This window comes from Salvelinus namaycush, unplaced genomic scaffold (assembly GCF_016432855.1).
Source record: "Salvelinus namaycush isolate Seneca unplaced genomic scaffold, SaNama_1.0 Scaffold182, whole genome shotgun sequence".
Taxonomy (NCBI): domain Eukaryota; kingdom Metazoa; phylum Chordata; class Actinopteri; order Salmoniformes; family Salmonidae; genus Salvelinus; species Salvelinus namaycush.
Window position 1 is genome coordinate 5,883 of NW_024058586.1, and position 20,131 is coordinate 26,013.

Here is a 20,131-nt window from a genome sequence, read left to right on the forward strand (position 1 = left end):
GTTATGAGGCTGGTTGGACATACTGCCAAATTCTCTAAAACAACGTTGGAGGAGGCTTATGGTAGAGAAATTAACATAAAATTCTCTGGCAACAGCTATGGTGGACATTCCTGCAGTCCAGCATGCCAATTCTACGCTCCCTCAAAACAAGAGACATCTGTGGCATTGTGTTGTGTTACAACTGCACATTTTAGAGTGGCTTTTAATTGTCCCCCAGCACAAGGTGCACCTGTGTAATGATCATGCTGTTTAATCGGCTTCTTGATACGCCACACCTGTCAGGTAGATGGATTATCTTGGCAAAGGAGAAATGCTCACTAACAGGGATGTAAACACATTTGTGAGGGGAATAAACTTTTTGTGTTTTATGGAACATGTCTGTGATCTTTTATGTCAGATCATGAAACATGAGACCAACACTTCACGTTGTGTTTTATAGTTTTGTTCAGTATAGTTAGGCTTTCCATAACAAAGGGGTTGAATACTTATTGTCTCAAGACATTTCAGCTTTTCATTTTGTAGAAATTTGTAGACATGTCTAAAAAAAAAAAAACAATTCCACTGTGACATTGTTGTATTGTGTGTAGATCACAACTGTCATCCATGTTAAATTCAGGCTGTAACACAACAACGTGAAAAAAGTCACGGGGGTTACTTTCTGAAGGCTCATTACCTCTTGTTGCTCTGTATAGGACCTCTTCTAAAATCTAAATGTAACGTGTAAAACACTTTTGAATAAAAGCATCATTTTTCTCTCTCAGTGTGTGTTCCTGCGTGGTGAGGAGGCCAGCCGGTTCTCTGTGTGCGCGTTACGTGTAGCTGTGTCTGATCTGACCCAGATGATGAGTGTGTTCAGCCGTGTGTACGACACGGACTTCAGATCCTACTGCTGCAGAGACCCTCCCAGCCTCCGATCACACACACACATCTTCAGCACTGTCCATAGGCTGCTCACCGCCTGGAACACGGTATGCACACACACACACACATCTTCAGCACTGTCCATAGGCTGCTCACCGCCTGCAACACGGTATGCACACACACACACACATCTTCAGCACTGTCCATAGGCTGCTCACCGCCTGCAACACGGTATGCACACACACACACACATCTTCAGCACTGTCCATAGGCTGCTCACCGCCTGCAACACGGTATGCACACACACACACACATTGTCTCTGTGTTTCTCTGAGGACTGACTGTTTTCATAGCAGTCCTCGCTCTCCCTTTTGTGTGTGTTTTAATTATTAATACATAGAAAGCTTTAGCATCCCTCTCTGTTTGAACTAGCGAGTTGCATTCGATGCAAGCTAAGTAATTAAAAATATATATTCTACAAAATGTCTCTCTCTAGGAGCTAGAGGTCCTGTGGCAGGTATCAGAGGTGTCTGTCTGACACGGTGAATGTCTCTCTCTCTCTCTAGGAGCTAGAGGTCCTGTGGCAGGTATCAGAGGTGTCTGTCTGACACTGTGAATGTCTCTCTCTCTCTCTAGGAGCTAGAGGTCCTGTGGCAGGTATCAGAGGTGTCTGTCTGTCTGTCTGGCACGGTGAATGAGGTACACTCAGACCCTTGCTACTGGAGCCACGGACACAAACACACCCTCTGTGAGTATAAACACACAGACCCTGGCCTTCACAAACACACAACTTTGCCATATTATACACACAGTACCAGTCAAAAGTTTTAGAACACCTTCTCATTCAAGGGTTTTTCTTTATTTTTACTATTTTCTACATTGTAGAATGAGACATCAAAACTGTGAAATAACACATATGGAATCATGTAACCAAAAAAGTGGAGGTGTGTAGAGGTGACACTCAGTGATTTTTTTATTTTCAAGGCACAGTTACACAGAACTATGATGTGAACTGCTGTTTCTCTTGGCTTGAGTTTATTTTATTTTATTTTTACAGGGACAGTGCACATTAATCAACGTTTCAGTAAAAGTGCCGGTTTTAGCCAGCCGGCTAATTTTCAACCGCAGTCCCTGGGCAGGTTATTAAAAACAATTACAATATAGACAATCATTGAGCAGTGAGCACATGCAGAGCAACATAGGACAAGCAAGACGTAGCATACAGACAGAGCAACATAGGACAAGCAAGACGTAGCATACAGACAGAGCAACATAGGACAAGCAAGACGTAGCATACAGACAGAGCAACATAGGACAAGCAAGACGTAGCATACAGACAGAGCAACATAGGACAAGCAAGACGTAGCATACAGACAGAGCAACGTAGGACAAGCAAGACGTAGCATACAGACAGAGCAACATAGGACAAGCAAGACGTAGCATACAGACAGAGCAACATAGGACAAGCAAGACGTAGCATACAGACAGAGCAACATAGGACAAGCAAGACGTAGCATACAGACAGAGCAACATAGGACAAGCAAGACGTAGCATACAGACAGAGCAACATAGGACAAGCAAGACGTAGCATACAGACAGAGCAACATAGGACAAGCAAGACGTAGCATACAGACAGAGCAACGTAGGACAAGCAAGACATAGCAACATAGGACAAGCAAGACGTAGCATACAGACAGAGCAACATAGGACAAGACGTAGCATACAGACAGAGCAACATAGGACAAGCAAGACATAGCAACATAGGACAAGCAAGACGTAGCATACAGACAGAGCAACATAGGACAAGCAAGACATAGCAACATAGGACAAGCAAGACGTAGCATACAGACAGAGCAACATAGGACAAGCAAGACGTAGCATACAGACAGAGCAACGTAGGACAAGCAAGACGTAGCATACAGACAGAGCAACGTAGGACAAGCAAGACGTAGCATACAGACAGAGCAACATAGAACAAGACGTAGCATACAGACAGAGCAACATAGGACAAGCAAGACGTAGCATACAGACAGAGCAACATAGGACAAGCAAGACATAGCAACATAGGACAAGCAAGACGTAGCATACAGACAGAGCAACATAGGACAAGCAAGACGTAGCATACAGACAGAGCAACGTAGGACAAGCAAGACGTAGCATACAGACAGAGCAACATAGAACAAGCAAGACGTAGCATACAGACAGAGCAACGTAGGACAAGCAAGACGTAGCATACAGACAGAGCAACATAGGACAAGCAAGACGTAGCATACAGACAGAGCAACATAGAACAAGCAAGACGTAGCATACAGACAGAGCAACATAGGACAAGCAAGACGTAGCATACAGACAGAGCAACATAGGACAAGCAAGACGTAGCATACAGACAGAGCAACATAGGACAAGCAAGACGTAGCATACAGACAGAGCAACATAGGACAAGCAAGACGTAGCATACAGACAGAGCAACATAGAACAAGCAAGACGTAGCATACAGACAGAGCAACGTAGGACAAGCAAGACGTAGCATACAGACAGAGCAACATAGGACAAGCAAGACGTAGCATACAGACAGAGCAACATAGAACAAGCAAGACGTAGCATACAGACAGAGCAACATAGGACAAGCAAGACGTAGCATACAGACAGAGCAACATAGGACAAGCAAGACGTAGCATACAGACAGAGCAACATAGGACAAGCAAGACGTAGCATACAGACAGAGCAACATAGGACAAGCAAGACGTAGCATACAGACAGAGCAACATAGGACAAGCAAGACGTAGCATACAGACAGAGCAACATAGAAGAAAAAAGAAAAAACAGCAAGACAAAATTCATTAAAGCAACAGTGTTTCCACACCTCACAAGCTACAGACAACAGACAACATGGAAAGAGGTGATACACAGCTAGGGATTATGTTCACAAATCTGATTGACCTTTAGCCATGTCTTCAAGCATTTTGTGAAAGTGTGATATGTGGTGCAGTTATGTGTGTCTGATGGCAGTGTATTCCAGACATGGGAAGCTCTCACAGAGAAAGCAGATTTACTAAAGGTGCTTTTCCTGAAGGGAACTACACAGTCACCTCTCATGGCAGACCTTGTGGATCTGCTGCCATATGTTTGGGTTTTCTGTTTAACAGAAATACTGAGTGGAGGGGGAGCCAAGCCATTTAGGATCTTGAATACAAGACATGCGTCGGTGTATTGCACAAGATTTTCCCAACTCAGGAGCTCATGCTTTCTGAGGATGTAACAGTGATGATGGCTATTGGGTTTCCTATCAAGCACTTTGAGAGCCTGTTTGTAGACAGACTGAATATGTTATTTGAGTTGTTCTAGCCATAATATGAACTTGGTCTTTTACCAAATAGGGACATCTTCTGTACACCACCCCTACCTTGTCACAACTCAACTGATTGGCTCAAACACATTAAGAAGGAAAAATAAATTCCACAAATTAACTTTTAACAAGGCACACCTGTTAATTGAAATGCATTCCAAGTGACTACCTCATGAAGCTGGTTGAGAGAATGCCAAGAGTGTGCAAAGCTGTCATCAAGGCAAAGGGTGGCTTTTTGGTTGCTACATGGTTCCAAATGTGTTATTTCATAGTGTTGATGTCTTCACTATTATTCTACAATGTAGAAAATAGTAAAAATAAAGAAAAACCCTGGAATGAGTAGGTGTGTTCAAACTTGTACTGTGTGTGTGTGTGTATATACAGTTGAAGTCGGACGTTTACGTACACCTTAGCCAAATACATTTAAACTCAGTTTTTCACCATTCCTGACATTTAATCCTCGTAAAAATTCCCTGTCTTAGGTCAGTTAGGATCACCACTTTATTTATTTTTTAAAAGTGAAATGTCAGAATAATAGTAGAGAGAATGATTTATTTCAGCTTTAATTTCTTTCATCACATTCCCAGTGGGTCAGAAGTTTACATACACTCAATTAGTATTTGGTAGCATTGCCTTTAAATTGTTTAACTTGGGTCAAACGTTTCAGGTAGCCTTCCACAAGCTTCCCACAATAAGTTGGGTGAATTTTGGCCCATTCCTCCTGACAGAGCTGGTGTAACTGAGTCAGGTCTGTAGGCCTCCTTGTTTGCACACGCTTTTTCAGTTCTGCCCACAAATTTTCTATAGGATTGAGGTCAGGTCTTTGTGATGGCCACTCCAATACGTTGACTTTGTTGTCCTTAAGCCATTTTGCCACAACTTTGGAAGTATGCTTGGGGTCATTGTCCATTTGGAAGACCCATTTGCAACCAAGCTTTAACTTCCTGACTGATGTCTTGAAATGTTGCTTCAATATATCCACATCATTTTCCTACCTCATGAAGCCATCGATTTTGTGAAGTGCACCAGTCCCTCCTGCAGCAAAGCACCCCCACAACATGATGCTGCCACCCCCGTGCTTCACGGTTGGGATGGTGTTCTTCGGCTTGCAAGCCTCTCCCTTTTTCCTCCAAACATAACAATGATCATTATGGCCAAACAGTTCTATTTTTGTTTCATCAGACCAGAGGACATTTCTCCAAAAGGTACAATCATTGTCCCCATGTGCAGTTGCAAACCGTAGTCTGGCTTTTTTATGGCGGTTTTGTAGCAGTGGCTTGTTGCTGAGTGGCGTTTCAGGTTAAGTCGATATAGGACTCATTTTACTGTGGATATAGATACTTTTGTACCTGTTTCCTCCAGCATCTTCACAAGGTCCTTTGCTGCTGTTCTGGGATTGACTTGCACTTTTCACACCAAAGTACGTTCATCTCTAGGAGACAGAACGAGTCTCCTTCCTGAGCGGTATGACGGCTGCGTGGTCCCATGGTGTTTATACTTGCGTACTATTATTTGTACAGATGAACGTGTTACCTTCATGCTTTTGGAAATTGCTCCCAAGGATGAACCAGACTTGTGGAGGTCTACAATTTTTTTCTGAGGTCTTGGCTGATTTCTTTTGATTTTCCCATGATGTCAAGCAAAGAGGCACTGATTTTGAAGGTAGGCCTTGAAATACATCCACAGGTACACCTCCAATTGACTCAAATGATGTCAATTAGCCTATCAGAAGCTTCTAAAGCCATGACATCATTTTCTGGAATTTTCCAAGTTGTTTAAAGGCACAGTCAACTTAGTGTATGTAAACTTCTGACCCACTGGAATTGTGATACAGTGAATTGTAAGTGAAATAATCTGTCTGTTAACAATTGTTGGATAAATGACTTGTGTCAAGCACAAAGTAGATGTCCTAACCGACTTGCCAAAACTATAGTTTGTTAACAATAAATGTGTAGAGTGGTTGAAAAACGAGTTTTAATGACTCCAACCTAAGTTTATGTAAACTTCCGACTTCAACTGTATATTGCTATTGAAGTTGACTGTGTGTTGTGTTTCAGCCACCCAGTTGGAGGACCTTACCAAGAGATACACAGAGTTCCTTTCTCTTCACCACGGCTAGCAGGCTACCGCTAACCGAACCCTGAACTCCAGACTGAAGCTAGCAAGCTACCGCTAACCGAACCCTGAACTCCAGACTGAAGCTAGCAAGCTACCGCTAACCGAACCCTGAACTCCAGACTGAAGCTAGCAAGCTACCGCTAACCGAACCCTGAACTCCAGACTGAAGCTAGCAAGCTACTGCTAACCGAACCCTGAACTCTACAGACAACTATTAGCTTGCTACTGCTAACTCTCCATGATCATCACATGCTAGCATCAGTGTTAACTTTCCTGCCTTTCAATGCTGAGATTGTTCTGGTATCAGTGCTAACTGTGTAACTGTTACTAGAGCAGATCATTATCTAGCTTTCCATGTTCCCATCTTAGTGATTCAAAATGTTTCAATACATTTCAAATCATTGTTTTTGTAAATGTTTTAATACGAGTGCACAATATAGGGAATAGGGTGTCATAGGGCCCTGATCCAAAGTAGTGCACTATATAGGGTGCCATTTGGGACATTCGGCAGCGATACATCAAATATGTTTTGGTAATATGTTCTGCTTTCTCAACACCAGAACTGCAGACATTGTTTTATGTTGTCTGTAAGTTGTTACAGTGTGATATGTCTCAAACATTATTTTCCCCCTCCTCTCTTGGTTGCACCGGGTCTCTTGAAAAAAAAATGTTATCTCAATGAGACTAACCTGGATAAATAAAGGTCTATACAGGCGGCTAGTTTCTGAAGTCCCATTTATACATATACGGTATGTCGGAGGTGTGACTGCATTGGCGCTGTCAAATCGGTGAGTGGCTGTTCAAGTGTTCATAGTCACAAAGCCACCACCCATCCCACTCACGTTAGAAGTTGAGCTGTGTTTGTCAGCCCAGGAAATGGGTCTCACGAAAACAGCTGTAGAGTCTGAACAGTTTGGCACTAATATAACCTCTATGGAAAGACTCTCACCAACACGTACTGTTATTCTCTAGGACGGTCACAAGACTAGTCTGAAGGTCCCCCCCCCCGGTACCAGTTTGGTACCGAGGGGTACATACCGTGCGTTTTGGAAAGTATTCAGACCCCCTTGACTTTTTCCACGTTTGGTTACGTTACAGCCTTAATCTAAAATGGATTAGAATGGTAAAAAAAAAAAAACATCAATCAACTCAATATAATGATGAAGCAAAAACAGGTTTTAAGAAAGTTAGCAAATTTATTAAAAGCTCAGGTGCATCCTGTTTCCATTGATCATCCTTGAGATGTTTCTACAACTTGATTAGAATCCACCTGTGGTAAATTCAATTGATTGGACATGATTTGGCACACACCTGTGTATATAAGGTCCCACAGTCAACAGTGCATGTCAGAGCAAAAACCAAGCCATGAGGTTGAAGAAATTGTCCGTAGAGCTCCGAGACAGGATGGCGTCGAGGCACAGATCTGGTGAACGGTAGCAAAAAAATTCTGCAGCACTGAAGGTCCCCAAGAACACAGTGGCCTCCATCATTCTTAAATGGAAGAAGTTTGGAACCACCAAGACTCTTCCTAGAGCTGGCAGCCCGGCCAAACAGCAATCGGGGGAGAAGGGCCTTGGTCAGGGAGGTGACCAAGAACCCGATGGTCACTCTGACAGAGTTCCTCTGTGGAGATGAGAGAAACTTCCAGAAGGACAACCATCTCTGCAGACTCAACCAATCAGGCCTTTATGGTAGAGTGGCCAGTTTGAAGCCATGGTTCACCATCCCAACCGTGAAGGACAGGGGTGGCAGCATCATGTTGTGAGGGTGCTTTTCAGGAGGGACTGGTGCACTTCACAAAATAGATGGCATCATGAGGCAGGAAAATTATGTGGATATATTGAAGCAACATCTCAAGACATCAGTCAGGAAGTTAATGCTTGGTCACAGATGGGTCTTCCAAATGGACAATGACCCCAAGCATACTTCCAAAGTTGTGGCAAAATGGCTTAAGAACAACAAAGTCAAGGTATTGGAGTGGCCATCACAAAGACCTGACCTCAAAAGTGTTGGGGAGTAAGTGTTCATGCTGACGTATGACGTAAAGGTAACGTAAGGGTAATGGCGGACTGAAGGGATTTATGTAGAGCACCTCAAGATAAAACATAATATTCGAAATATCTGCTAAATTAGACTAAAATATTAGCACTACTTAATCTGGTGAGTGATAACCTTCAATCTGGACAATAACACAAAACAAATCCTAAAACTAGAGACATTTATCGACAAATATTACGAAAACAGGCAACAACCAAACATGACGGAGAGTAAGACAGGGGAACCGATTACAAAACGAAAACGTGACTCTTCTACAGACACTGATGATTTAATATTCTCACCACCGGGCATTGGGATGACAAGCCATCTCGAGATGAGGCCTTTTAGCGGGTGGAATAGTAGGGACCAATTGGAGGTTTACTTAGTAGAAATGCAAATATCATGGTACAACTATATAGACACTCAATCATTATGTTACTTTTTAATAGTACGTTTACAAAAATATATTCTGATTAAAAGAATGAAAGGTGTGTCTCATGGTAAGTGGTGAAATAAGTATAGCCAGTTACAATTGTAATGGCTTAGCAGATAATAAGAAAAGACGATCAGTATTTACTTGGCTAAAAGAGAAGGATTATAATATTTATTGTTTACAGGAAACCCATTCAACAGTTTTAGATGAAGTTTTGTGGAAAAAGAACTGGGTGGGCAAAATATATTTCTCCCATGGGCAAAGAAATTCAAAAGGGGTGATGATCTTAATTAACAATAATTTTGATCCAAATGTGCAAATTGTCCAAACAGATCCTCAAGGTAGATGGATTATTTTAAATATGTTATTGGACAATAAACAAATATGGCTTGTTAACCTATACGGTCCGAATAATGATGATCCAAGCTTCTTTGAAAATATATATAAGAACTTATCAACTCTACAAGCAACACTAGACTCTATTATTATAATGGGAGATTTTAATACGGTCTTAAATAGCTCTATAGACCGGAAAGGAAATCACACTACAAATTATCACCCTCAGGCACTTAAGGAAATCATGAATGTCATGGATATATTGGAATTAGTGGATATATGGAGACTTAAATACCCTGATTTAGTGAGATATACATGGCGGAGGCTGAATCAAGCTAGTCGTCTTGACTACTTTCTTATTCCATTCTCTCTGGCACCAAAAGTTTAAAAAGTGTTGATAGGGGATAGAATGCGGTCGGATCATCACATAATTGGCATATATATTTCTCTTACAGAATTTCCACGTGGGCGAGGATATTGGAAATTTAATCAAAGTCTACTAGATGATAAATTGTTTAGAACTAGGACAGAAGATTTTATAACTGACTTTTTCAGACGTAACATAGGTACAGCAGATCCCCTTATTGTATGGGACACTTTTAAGTGTGCCTTTAGAGGCCATGCAATTCAGTACTCATCTATAAAACAAAGGGAATTTAGATCAAAAGAGTCCATATTAACAAAGGAAATTGAAGGACTAACAGTACAATTAGATAGCAATAAAAACGGTACCATAGAGGCACAGAATAATTTAGAGGCAAAAAACAAAAAGAAATGGAGGAACTTATTCAAGAAAGATCCAGTGTAATATATTATAAAAATAAAGCGAACTGGATGGAATATGGGGAAAAATGCACCAAATTCTTTTTCAATCTTCAATATAGAAATGCTACCAAAAAAAATGTATTAAAACTTGTGACAAATGATGGAGTCACGCATGATTCACCAAATGATATTTTGAAAGAGGAAGTAAAGTACTTTAAGAATATGTTTTCGTTTCAGGCTCCTCCATCTCCACTAACTGAAACTAATTGTATGGATTTTTTTCCTATTAATAATGTAAAATTAACATCTGAACAGAAAGACTCATGTGAAGGCCAAATTACAGAGGAGGAACTGCTTGTTGCAATTGGGGCCTTTAAAGATGGGAAAACTCCAGGGCTGGATGGCATACCAGTGGAAGTATACAAAACGTTTTTTGATATACTCAAAGGACCATTATTAACTTGTTTTAACCACTCCTATATAAATGGTAGATTATCAGACACACAACAAGAAGGTCTGATATCGTTATTACTGAAACAGGACCCAAGTGGTATATATAAAGATCCAGTCCAATTAAAAAATTGGAGACCTCTTACACTTCAGTGTTGTGATGCAAAAATCCTAGCAAAATGCTTGGCGCATAGAATAAAAAAAGTTTTGTCAGATATTATTCATCCTAATCAGACAGGTTTTTTACATGGACGATACATTGGAGATAATATAAGGCAAGTACTGGAAACAATAGAACACTATGAGATATCGGGGACACCAGGCCTGGTTTTCATAGCTGATTTTGAAAAGGCTTTTGATAAAGTACGACTGGAGTTTATATATAAATGCCTAGAATATTTCAATTTTGGGGAATCTCTTATAAAATGGGTTAAAATTATGTATAGTAACCCTAGGTGTAAAATAGTAAATAATGGCTACATCTCAGAAAGTTTTAAACTATCTAGAGGAGTAAAACAAGGTTGTCCACTATCGGCATATCTATTTATTATTGCCATCGAAATGTTAGCTGTTAAAATTAGATCAAACATTAATATTAAAGGATTAGAAATCCATGGCTTAAAAACTAAGGTGTCATTGTACGCTGATGATTCATGTTTTCTTTTAAAACCACAACTAGAGTCTCTCCAGGGCCTCATAGAGGATCTAGATACCTTTGCTATCCTCTCTGGATTAAAACCAAATTATGATAAATGTACCATATTACGTATTGGATCACTAAAAAATACACATTTTATATTGCCATGTAGTTTACCAATTAAATGGTCTGACGGAGATGTGGACATACTCGGTATAAAAATCCCAAAAGAAGGAAATGATCTCACTCCAATAAATTTTTATAGAAAGTTAGCAAAAATAGATAAGATCTTGCTACCATGGAAAGGAAAATACCTGTCTATTTGTGGAAAAATCACCCTAATTAACTCTTTAGTCATATCACAGTTTACCTATTTGCTTATGGTTTTGCCTACACCTAGTGACCTGTTTTTTAAATTATATGAACAAAAAATATTCAATTTTATTTGGAACGGCAAGCCAGATAAAATTAAAAGGGCCTATTTATATAACGAATATGAATTCGGAGGGCAGAAATTATTAAATATTAAAGCATTAGACCTCTCACTAAAGGCATCGGTCATACAAAAGTTATACTTAAATCCAAACTGGTTCTCTAGTAAACTGGTACGAATGTCTCATCCTATGTTCAAGAAGGGCCTTTTTCCCTTTATTCAGATTACACCTGCTCACTTTCGGTTGTTTGAAAAGGAAATAATCTCCAAAATATCCTTATTCTTTAAACAAGCCTTAGAAAGTTGGTTGCAATTTCAGTTTAATCCACCTGAAAGGACGGAACAAATAGTACAACAAATATTGTGGTTAAATTCAAATATAATAATTGATAAAAAAACTGTATTTATCGAAGAAATGTTTAAAAAAGGTATAATTTTTGTGAATGATATCATAAATAGGACTGGTGGAGTTATGTCACACATGCAGCTAACACAGACATATGGAAAAGTCTGCTCTACCCAAAATTACAACCAATTAATTGCAGCATTACCACAAAAATGGAAGAGGCAAGTAGAAGGGGAAAAAAGTAAGGAACTTGTATGTCGGCCCTGTATTAAAGAACAAAAATGGTTAAAGAAAAGTGTGATAAATAAAAACATATACCAATTTCATTTAAGGACCAAAAAACTAACAGCTGTGCCATACAAATTGCAAAATAGTTGGGAAGAGATTTTCGATGTACCCATCCCATGGCACATGGTTTATGAATTGATACGCAAAACAACGCCGGATTCAAAACCTCGAATTTTTCAATATAAATTACTGTACAAAATTCTTGCAACTAATAGAATGTTATATATATGGGGTATACAATCTTCCCAGCTCTGCAGATTCTGTTGTGAGGAGGCAGAGTCATTAGATCATTTATTTTGGTATTGTCCATATGTAGCTCGTTTTTGGTCACAGGTCCAGGAATGGCTGAAGAATTGCAACATTTGCCTAAAACTAACGCTACAGATAGCAATACTGGGGGATTTGAAAAGCCATAGTCAATCAATCAATAATATAATAATTATTTTGGCAAAGATGTTTATTTTTAATTTACAATCTGTAGAAGCTATGAGAATAGGAAGGTTCAGGTCTTTTGTGAAGCATCACAGCACAGTTGAGAAATGTATGGCAAATAGAAATCCGAAATGGATGATGTTGGAAGATAGATGGGAGGGGTTGGGTGGAGCTGAAGGGTGGGACAAATAACAAGATAAACAATATAGGGCATACGGGATCTGTGAAATGTGTATAGGTGCGGAGCTTTTGTGAAATAGCACAGTTACAAGTGGAAATAAAATTGGATGGACAACAGAAATAGAGGAAGGACTAAGAACAAATAAGAGAGAACTATTGTAAAGTGGACTGTGTCTGTAAGATAGGTATAAGATGTAGAAATTGAAGGTAAAAGCAGAAGTGTTTATAAGTTTACTCCAATTGGGGGATTGGTGGTAGGGTCGCGGGGAATAATAATAAAGGCATATTCTTTAAAAAAGTATGTATGTCTATATAGGTATGTGTATGTATATATGTGTATATGTATGCATACGTGTATGGATATATATATTTACCCAAAAAAATATGGGGGAATGGAAATGATGCAGACAATTACATTGGAAGCAACATTCTTTCCGCAATACTAAGCTGATCCACCCCTAAAAAAAAAAAAAAAATAAATAAATAAATAAATAAATAAATAAATAAATAAATATTCTCACCACCGGGAATGGTAAAGGTCGAAACCGATCTGTTAAAATCAATAAATGACAAACTGGGTATACTTGAATTAGTTAGTAAGGATATAAAAGAGTTGAGGGCAAGCCTAGAGATGAGTGATGAAAAAGCTGCGACATTGGAGAAGCAAACACACGCGCTAAAAGGGACAGTCAATAAGATTGAAACCGAAATGAATGGAATTAAAAAGGAGAACACCGTTCTGAAGGAAACCTTACTGGACATACAAACTAGATCCATGAGAGAGAATTTGGTACTTACAGGTATCCAAGAAAAAGAAGGAGAAGTTCCTGAATCTATAGTTAGAGAGTTCCTCCTTACAGCGCTTCAGATTCCACGCGAAGTTATCGACAAAATCCAACTTGAACGTGTTCACCGCTTCGGACAGAGAGGGCAGAGGTACGAACGCCCAATCGTTGCCAAATTTGCTTCATTTAAAGATAAAATAATGGTTAAAAGCCTGGGTAAAAGACTTGCTGGGACCAAAATTGGCATGAATGATCAGTTTCCGAAGGAAATTGCAGAACGGCGCAAAGTTCTGTATCCAATTTTCAAAGAAAATAGATTAAAAGCGAAACGAGTAGCTCTCGTCATTGATAAACTATATATTGATAACCAGTTGTTCAGAGACACAAAGACTACTCCATGGTTATTTTAAAAATTACAAAGTTCTCATAGACGAGGGAAATAAACACAATTCAAGCCCGGTTACTGATTGTAACAATACAATAAAAAATATAGCTTTTCTATAAATCTTCACATATAACTAATTGAACACACAAGCACTAATTCAACATAGTGAAGATAAAAACTAAGTAAACAGAAGGCACAGTATGTGTGGATGGTATGGTTTGTGTTTATTTTTTATTTTATTTGTTATGTTTGGAAAGTTGAGTGAGTGAGTAATGAAATGGTTGCATATCCCAGAGCCAATGTATTGCTGTGAGCCGGGTATGAGAGGGCTTTCAATGTTGTTAAGATGATGGATATACTTTTATAATGAATTATACGTCTTATTTATTTATTGTCCTATCATGGAGAACTACATTTTTTATTTATTTTTTTATAAATTATATCTAATTATTTATTATCCTATTTTAATGGTACGGTCCATGGCACTATACCCTAGACACCCACCTGAATGACCCAGATACTAAGGAGAAGTCCCTAACTGTTATATGTGCCCGCTGTAAGCGGTCTGTATGCAGCTAAAATGAGGTCAGAGACCAAGAGCAGCACTGCCCCCTCAAGATTCTGAGCCTGCTTGGCAGGGTTGGTCCTGCAAAGCCAAAGCCCCATAAAGGGAGAGCATAATATACAAGGAAATTCTCAAAGCTGCTAATGAGAACCATGACGACCTTGTACCTAGCCGGTGGGGATTCCGGTGGGGTGCCCCCACCCAGGCAGTGGCAGTGCTGGCAACACTAGCTGCAGTAACCCATGGGGAGGGGGTCACACTCGGACATTCAGAGAGGGGGTATATTATTGTGGCCCTGGCGGCACAAAATCAAAGTCGGACTGCATGGAGATGCGTGGGGACATGGTCATGACGGGTGGCCGTATTGTGGGTGTTTCAGGAATAAGGTGTACATTTGACCTCCATTATCTAGGATATGACAATGGTAAATAAATCTCTCAATTTTTGCTAATTTTTTGTGCGGTCTTGCAGGCCTTCTCATGCAGCTGCAACTGCAAGTGCATTTGTAAATCATGACCCATCTTGAGTTGGGCTCTGGGATGGTGCAATTGTTGAGAAAGTGAGCTTATGGTTGTGTGGGGGTAAGGGCTGAGTGTGTGTGGGTGTATGTGTGTATCCCACAACTGTTGCGAAGGAAGAAGTTAAAGATGTTAGGGACAATAGAGGATGATCCACAGATATATATAATACAAATCGAGGTGAGGGCAATGGAAATGCATATGGTAATTGATCTTCTTCAATTCGGTAAATGGCACTGTATGCTCTTTTCAAAGAATGGATCCCAGTCGGTTCAGGGCTATGGGATACAGGGGGTCGAGGGTGGTCTACCGGGCATTGGGATGACAAGCCATCTCGAGATGAGGCCTTTTAGCGGGTGGAATAGTAGGGACCAATTGGAGGTTTACTTAGTAGAAATGCAAATATCATGGTACAACTATATAGACACTCAATCATTATGTTACTTTTTAATAGTACGTTTACAAAAATATATTCTGATTAAAAGAATGAAAGGTGTGTCTCATTATGGTAAGTGGTGAAATAAGTATAGCCAGTTACAATTGTAATGGCTTAGCAGATAATAAGAAAAGACGATCAGTATTTACCTGGCTAAAAGAGAAGGATTATAATATCTATTGTTTACAGGAAACCCATTCAACAGTTTTAGATGAAGTTTTGTGGAAAAAGAACTGGGGGGGCAAAATATATTTCTCCCATGGGCAAAGAAATTCAAAAAGGGTGATGGTTTTAATTAACAATAATTTTGATCCAAATGTGCAAATTGTCCAAACAGATCCTCAAGGTAGATGGATTATTTTAAATATGTTATTGGACAATAAACAAATATGGCTTGTTAACCTATACGGTCCGAATAATGATGATCCAAGCTTCTTTGAAAATATATATAAGAATTTATCAACTCTACAAGCAACACTAGACTCTATTATTATAGTGGGAGATTTTAATACGGTCTTAAATACCTCTATAGACCGGAAAGGAAATCACACTACAAACTATCACCCTCAGGCACTTAAGGAAATCAGGAATGTCATGGATATATTGGAATTAGTGGATATATGGAGACTTAAATACCCTGATTTAGTGAGATATACATGGCGGAGGCTGAATCAAGCTAGTCGTATTGACTACTTTCTTATACCATTCTCTCTGGCACCAAAAGTTAAAAAAGTGTTGATAGGGGACAGAATGCGGTCGGATCATCACATAATTGGCATATATATTTCTCTTACAGAATTTCCACGTGGGCGAGGATATTGGAAATTTAATCAAAGTCTACTAGATGATAAATTGTTTAGAACTAGGACAGAAGATTTTATAACTGACTTTTTCAGACATAACATAGGTACAGCAGATCCCCTTATTGTATGGGACACTTTTAAGTGTGCCTTTAGAGGCCATGCAATTCAGTACTCATCTATAAAACAAAGGGAATTTAGATCAAAAGAGTCCATATTAACAAAGGAAATTGAAGGACTAACAGTACAATTAGATAGCAATAAAAACAGTACCATAGAGGCATAGAATAAGTTAGAGGAAAAACAAAAAGAAATGGAGGAACTTATTCAAGAAAGATCCAGTGTAATATATTATAAAAATAAAGCGAACTGGATGGAATATGGGGAAAAATGCACCAAATTCTTTTTCAATCTTCAATATAGAAATGCTACCAAAAAAAATGTATTAAAACTTGTGACAAATGATGGAGTCACGCATGATTCACCAAATGATATTTTGAAAGAGGAAGTAAAGTACTTTAAGAATATGTTTTCGTTTCAGGCTCCTCCATCTCCACTAACTGAAACTAATTGTATGGATTTTTTTCCTATTAATAATGTAAAATTAACATCTGTACAGAAAGACTCATGTGAAGGCCAAATTACAGAGGAGGAACTGCTTGATGCAATTGGGGCCTTTAAGGATGGGAAAACTCCAGGGCTGGATGGCATACCAGTGGAAGTATACAAAACTTTTTTTGATATACTCAAAGGACCATTATTAGCTTGTTTTAACCACTCCTATATAAATGGTAGATTATCAGACACGCAACAAGAAGGTCTGATATCGTTATTACTGAAACAGGACCCAAGTGGTATATATAAAGATCCAGTCCAATTAAAGAATTGGAGACCTCTTACACTTCAGTGTTGTGATGCAAAAATCCTAGCAAAATGCTTGGCGCATAGAATAAAAAAAGTTTTGTCAGATATTATTCATCCTAATCAGACAGGTTTTTTACATGGACGATACATTGGAGATAATATAAGGCAAGTACTGGAAACAATAGAACACTATGAAATATCGGGGACACCAGGTCTGGTTTTCATAGCTGATTTTGAAAAGGCTTTTGATAAAGTACGACTGGAGTTTATATATAAATGCCTAGAATATTTCAATTTTGGGGAATCTCTTATAAAATGGGTTAAAATTATGTATAGTAACCCTAGGTGTAAAATAGTAAATAATGGCTACATCTCAGAAAGTTTTAAACTATCTAGAGGAGTAAAACAAGGTTGTCCACTATCGGCATATCTATTTATTATTGCCATCGAAATGTTAGCTGTTAAAATTAGATCAAACATTAATATTAATGGATTAGAAATCCGTGGCTTAAAAACTAAGGTGTCATTGTACGCTGATGATTCATGTTTTCTTTTAAAACCACAACTAGAGTCTCTCCACGGCCTCATAGAGGATCTAGATACCTTTGCTATCCTCTCTGGATTAAAACCAAATTATGATAAATGTACCATATTACGTATTGGATCACTAAAAAATACACATTTTATATTGCCATGTAGTTTACCAATTAAATGGTCTGACGGAGATGTGGACATACTCGGTATAAAAATCCCAAAAGAAAGAAATGATCTCACTCCAATAAATTTTTATAGAAAGTTAGCAAAAATAGATAAGATCTTGCTACCATGGAAAGGAAAATACTTGTCTATTTGTGGAAAAATCACCCTGATTAACTCTTTAGTCATATCACAGTTTACCTATTTGCTTATGGTTTTGCCTACACCTAGTGACCTGCTTTTTAAATTATATGAACAAAAAATATTCCATTTTATTTGGAACGGCAAGCCAGATAAAATTAAAAGGGCCTATTTATATAACGAATATGAATTCGGAGGGCAGAAATTATTAAATGTTAAAGCATTAGACCTCTCACTAAAGGCATCAGTCATACAAAAGTTATACTTAAATCCAAACTGGTTCTCTAGTAAATTGGTACGAATGTCTCATCCTATGTTCAAGAAGGGCCTTTTCCCCTTTATTCAGATTACACCTGCTCACTTTCGGTTGTTTGAAAAGGAAATAATCTCCAAAATATCCTTATTTTTTAAACAAGCCTTAGAAAGTTGGTTGCAATTTCAGTTTAATCCACCTGAAAGGACGGAACAAATAGTACAACAAATATTGTGGTTAAATTCAAATATAGTAATTGATAAAAAAACTGTATTTATCGAAGAAATGTTTAAAAAAGGTATAATTTTTGTGAATGATATCATAAATAGGACTGGTGGAGTTATGTCACACATGCAGCTAACACAGACATATGGAAATGTCTGCTCTACCCAAAATTACAACCAATTAATTGCAGCATTACCACAAAAATGGAAGAGGCAAGTAGAAGGGGAAAAAAGTAAGGAACTTGTATGTCGGCCCTGTATTAAAGAACATAAATGGTTAAAGAAAAGTGTGATAAATAAAAACATATACCAATTTCATTTAAGGACCAAAAAACTGACAGCTGTGCCATATAAATTGCAAAATAGTTGGGAAGAGATTTTCGATGTCCCCATTCCATGGCACATGGTTTATGAATTGATACGCAAAACAACGCCGGATTCAAAACTTCGAATTTTTCAATTTAAATTACTGTACAAAATTCTTGCAACTAATAGAATGTTATATATATGGGGTATACAATCTTCCCAGCTCTGCAGATTCTGTTGTGAGGAGGCAGAGTCATTAGATCATTTATTTTGGTATTGTCCATATGTAGCTCGTTTTTGGTCACAGGTCCAGGAATGGCTGAAGAATTGCAACATTTGCCTAGAACTAACGCTACAGATAGCAATACTGGGGGATTTGAAAAGCCATAGTCAATCAATCAATAATATAATAATTATTTTAGCAAAAATGTTTATTTTTAATTTACAATCTGTAGAAGCTATGAGAATAGGAAGGTTCAAATCTTTTGTGAAGCATCACAGCACAGTTGAAAAATATATGGCAAATAAAAATCCGAAATGGATGATGTTGGAAGATAGATGGGAAGGGTTGAGTGGAACTGAAGGGTGGGACTAATAACAAGATAAACAATGTAGGGCATACGGGATCTGTGAAATGTGTATAGGTGCGGAGCTTTTGTGAAATAGCACAGTTACAAGTGGAAATAAAATTGGATGGACAACAGAAATAGAGGAAGGACTAAGAACAAACAAGAGAGAACTATTATAAAGTAGTCTGTGTCTGTAAAATAGGTATAAGATGTATAAATTGAAGGTAAAAGCAGAAGTGTTTATTAGTTTACTCCAATTGGGGGAGCGGTGGTAGGGTTGCGGGGAATAATAATAAAGGTATATTCTTTAAAAAAGTATGTCTATATAGGTATGTGTATGTATATATGTATATATGTATGCATGCGTGTATGGATATATATATTTACCCAAAAAAATATGGGGGATTGGAAATGATGCAGACAATTACATTGGAAGCAACATTCTTTCCGCAATATTAAGCTGATCCACCCCAAAAAAAAAAAAAAAAAAAAGACCTGACCTCAATCCCATAGAACATTTGTGGGCAGAACTGAAAAAGTGTGTGCGAGCAAGGAGGTCTACAAACCTGACTCAGTTACACCAGCTCTGTCAGGAGGAAAGGGCCAAAATTCACCCAACTTATTGTGGAAAGCTTGTGGAAGGCTACCTGAAACGTTTGACCCAAGTTAAACAATTTAAAGGCAATGCTACCAAATACTAATTGAGTGTATGTAAACTTCTGACCCACTGAGAATGTGATGAAAGAAATAAAAGCTGAAATAAATCAATCATTCTCTAATATTATTCTGACATTTCTCATACTTAAAATAAAGTGGTGATCCTAACTGACCTAAAACAGGGATTCTTTACTAGGATTAAATGTCAGGAATTGTGAAAAACTGAGTTTAAACGTATTTGGCTAAGGTGTATGTAAACTTCCGACTTCA

The 20,131-nt window shown here is 38.4% G+C and overlaps 1 protein-coding gene across 1 annotated transcript; it reads left to right on the forward strand.

Annotated features, from left to right (window-relative positions):
• Window positions 1-761: 761 nt before the first annotated feature.
• On the forward strand, window positions 762-7,032 carry haus7 (HAUS augmin-like complex, subunit 7; the record flags this gene model as incomplete). Its single annotated transcript, XM_038983689.1, has 3 exons — window positions 762-968; window positions 1,498-1,609; window positions 6,265-7,032. Coding segments are annotated over 3 exons (381 nt in total), but the record flags the coding sequence as incomplete, so codon positions are not given.
• Between the last annotated feature and the right edge of the window lie 13,099 nt (window positions 7,033-20,131).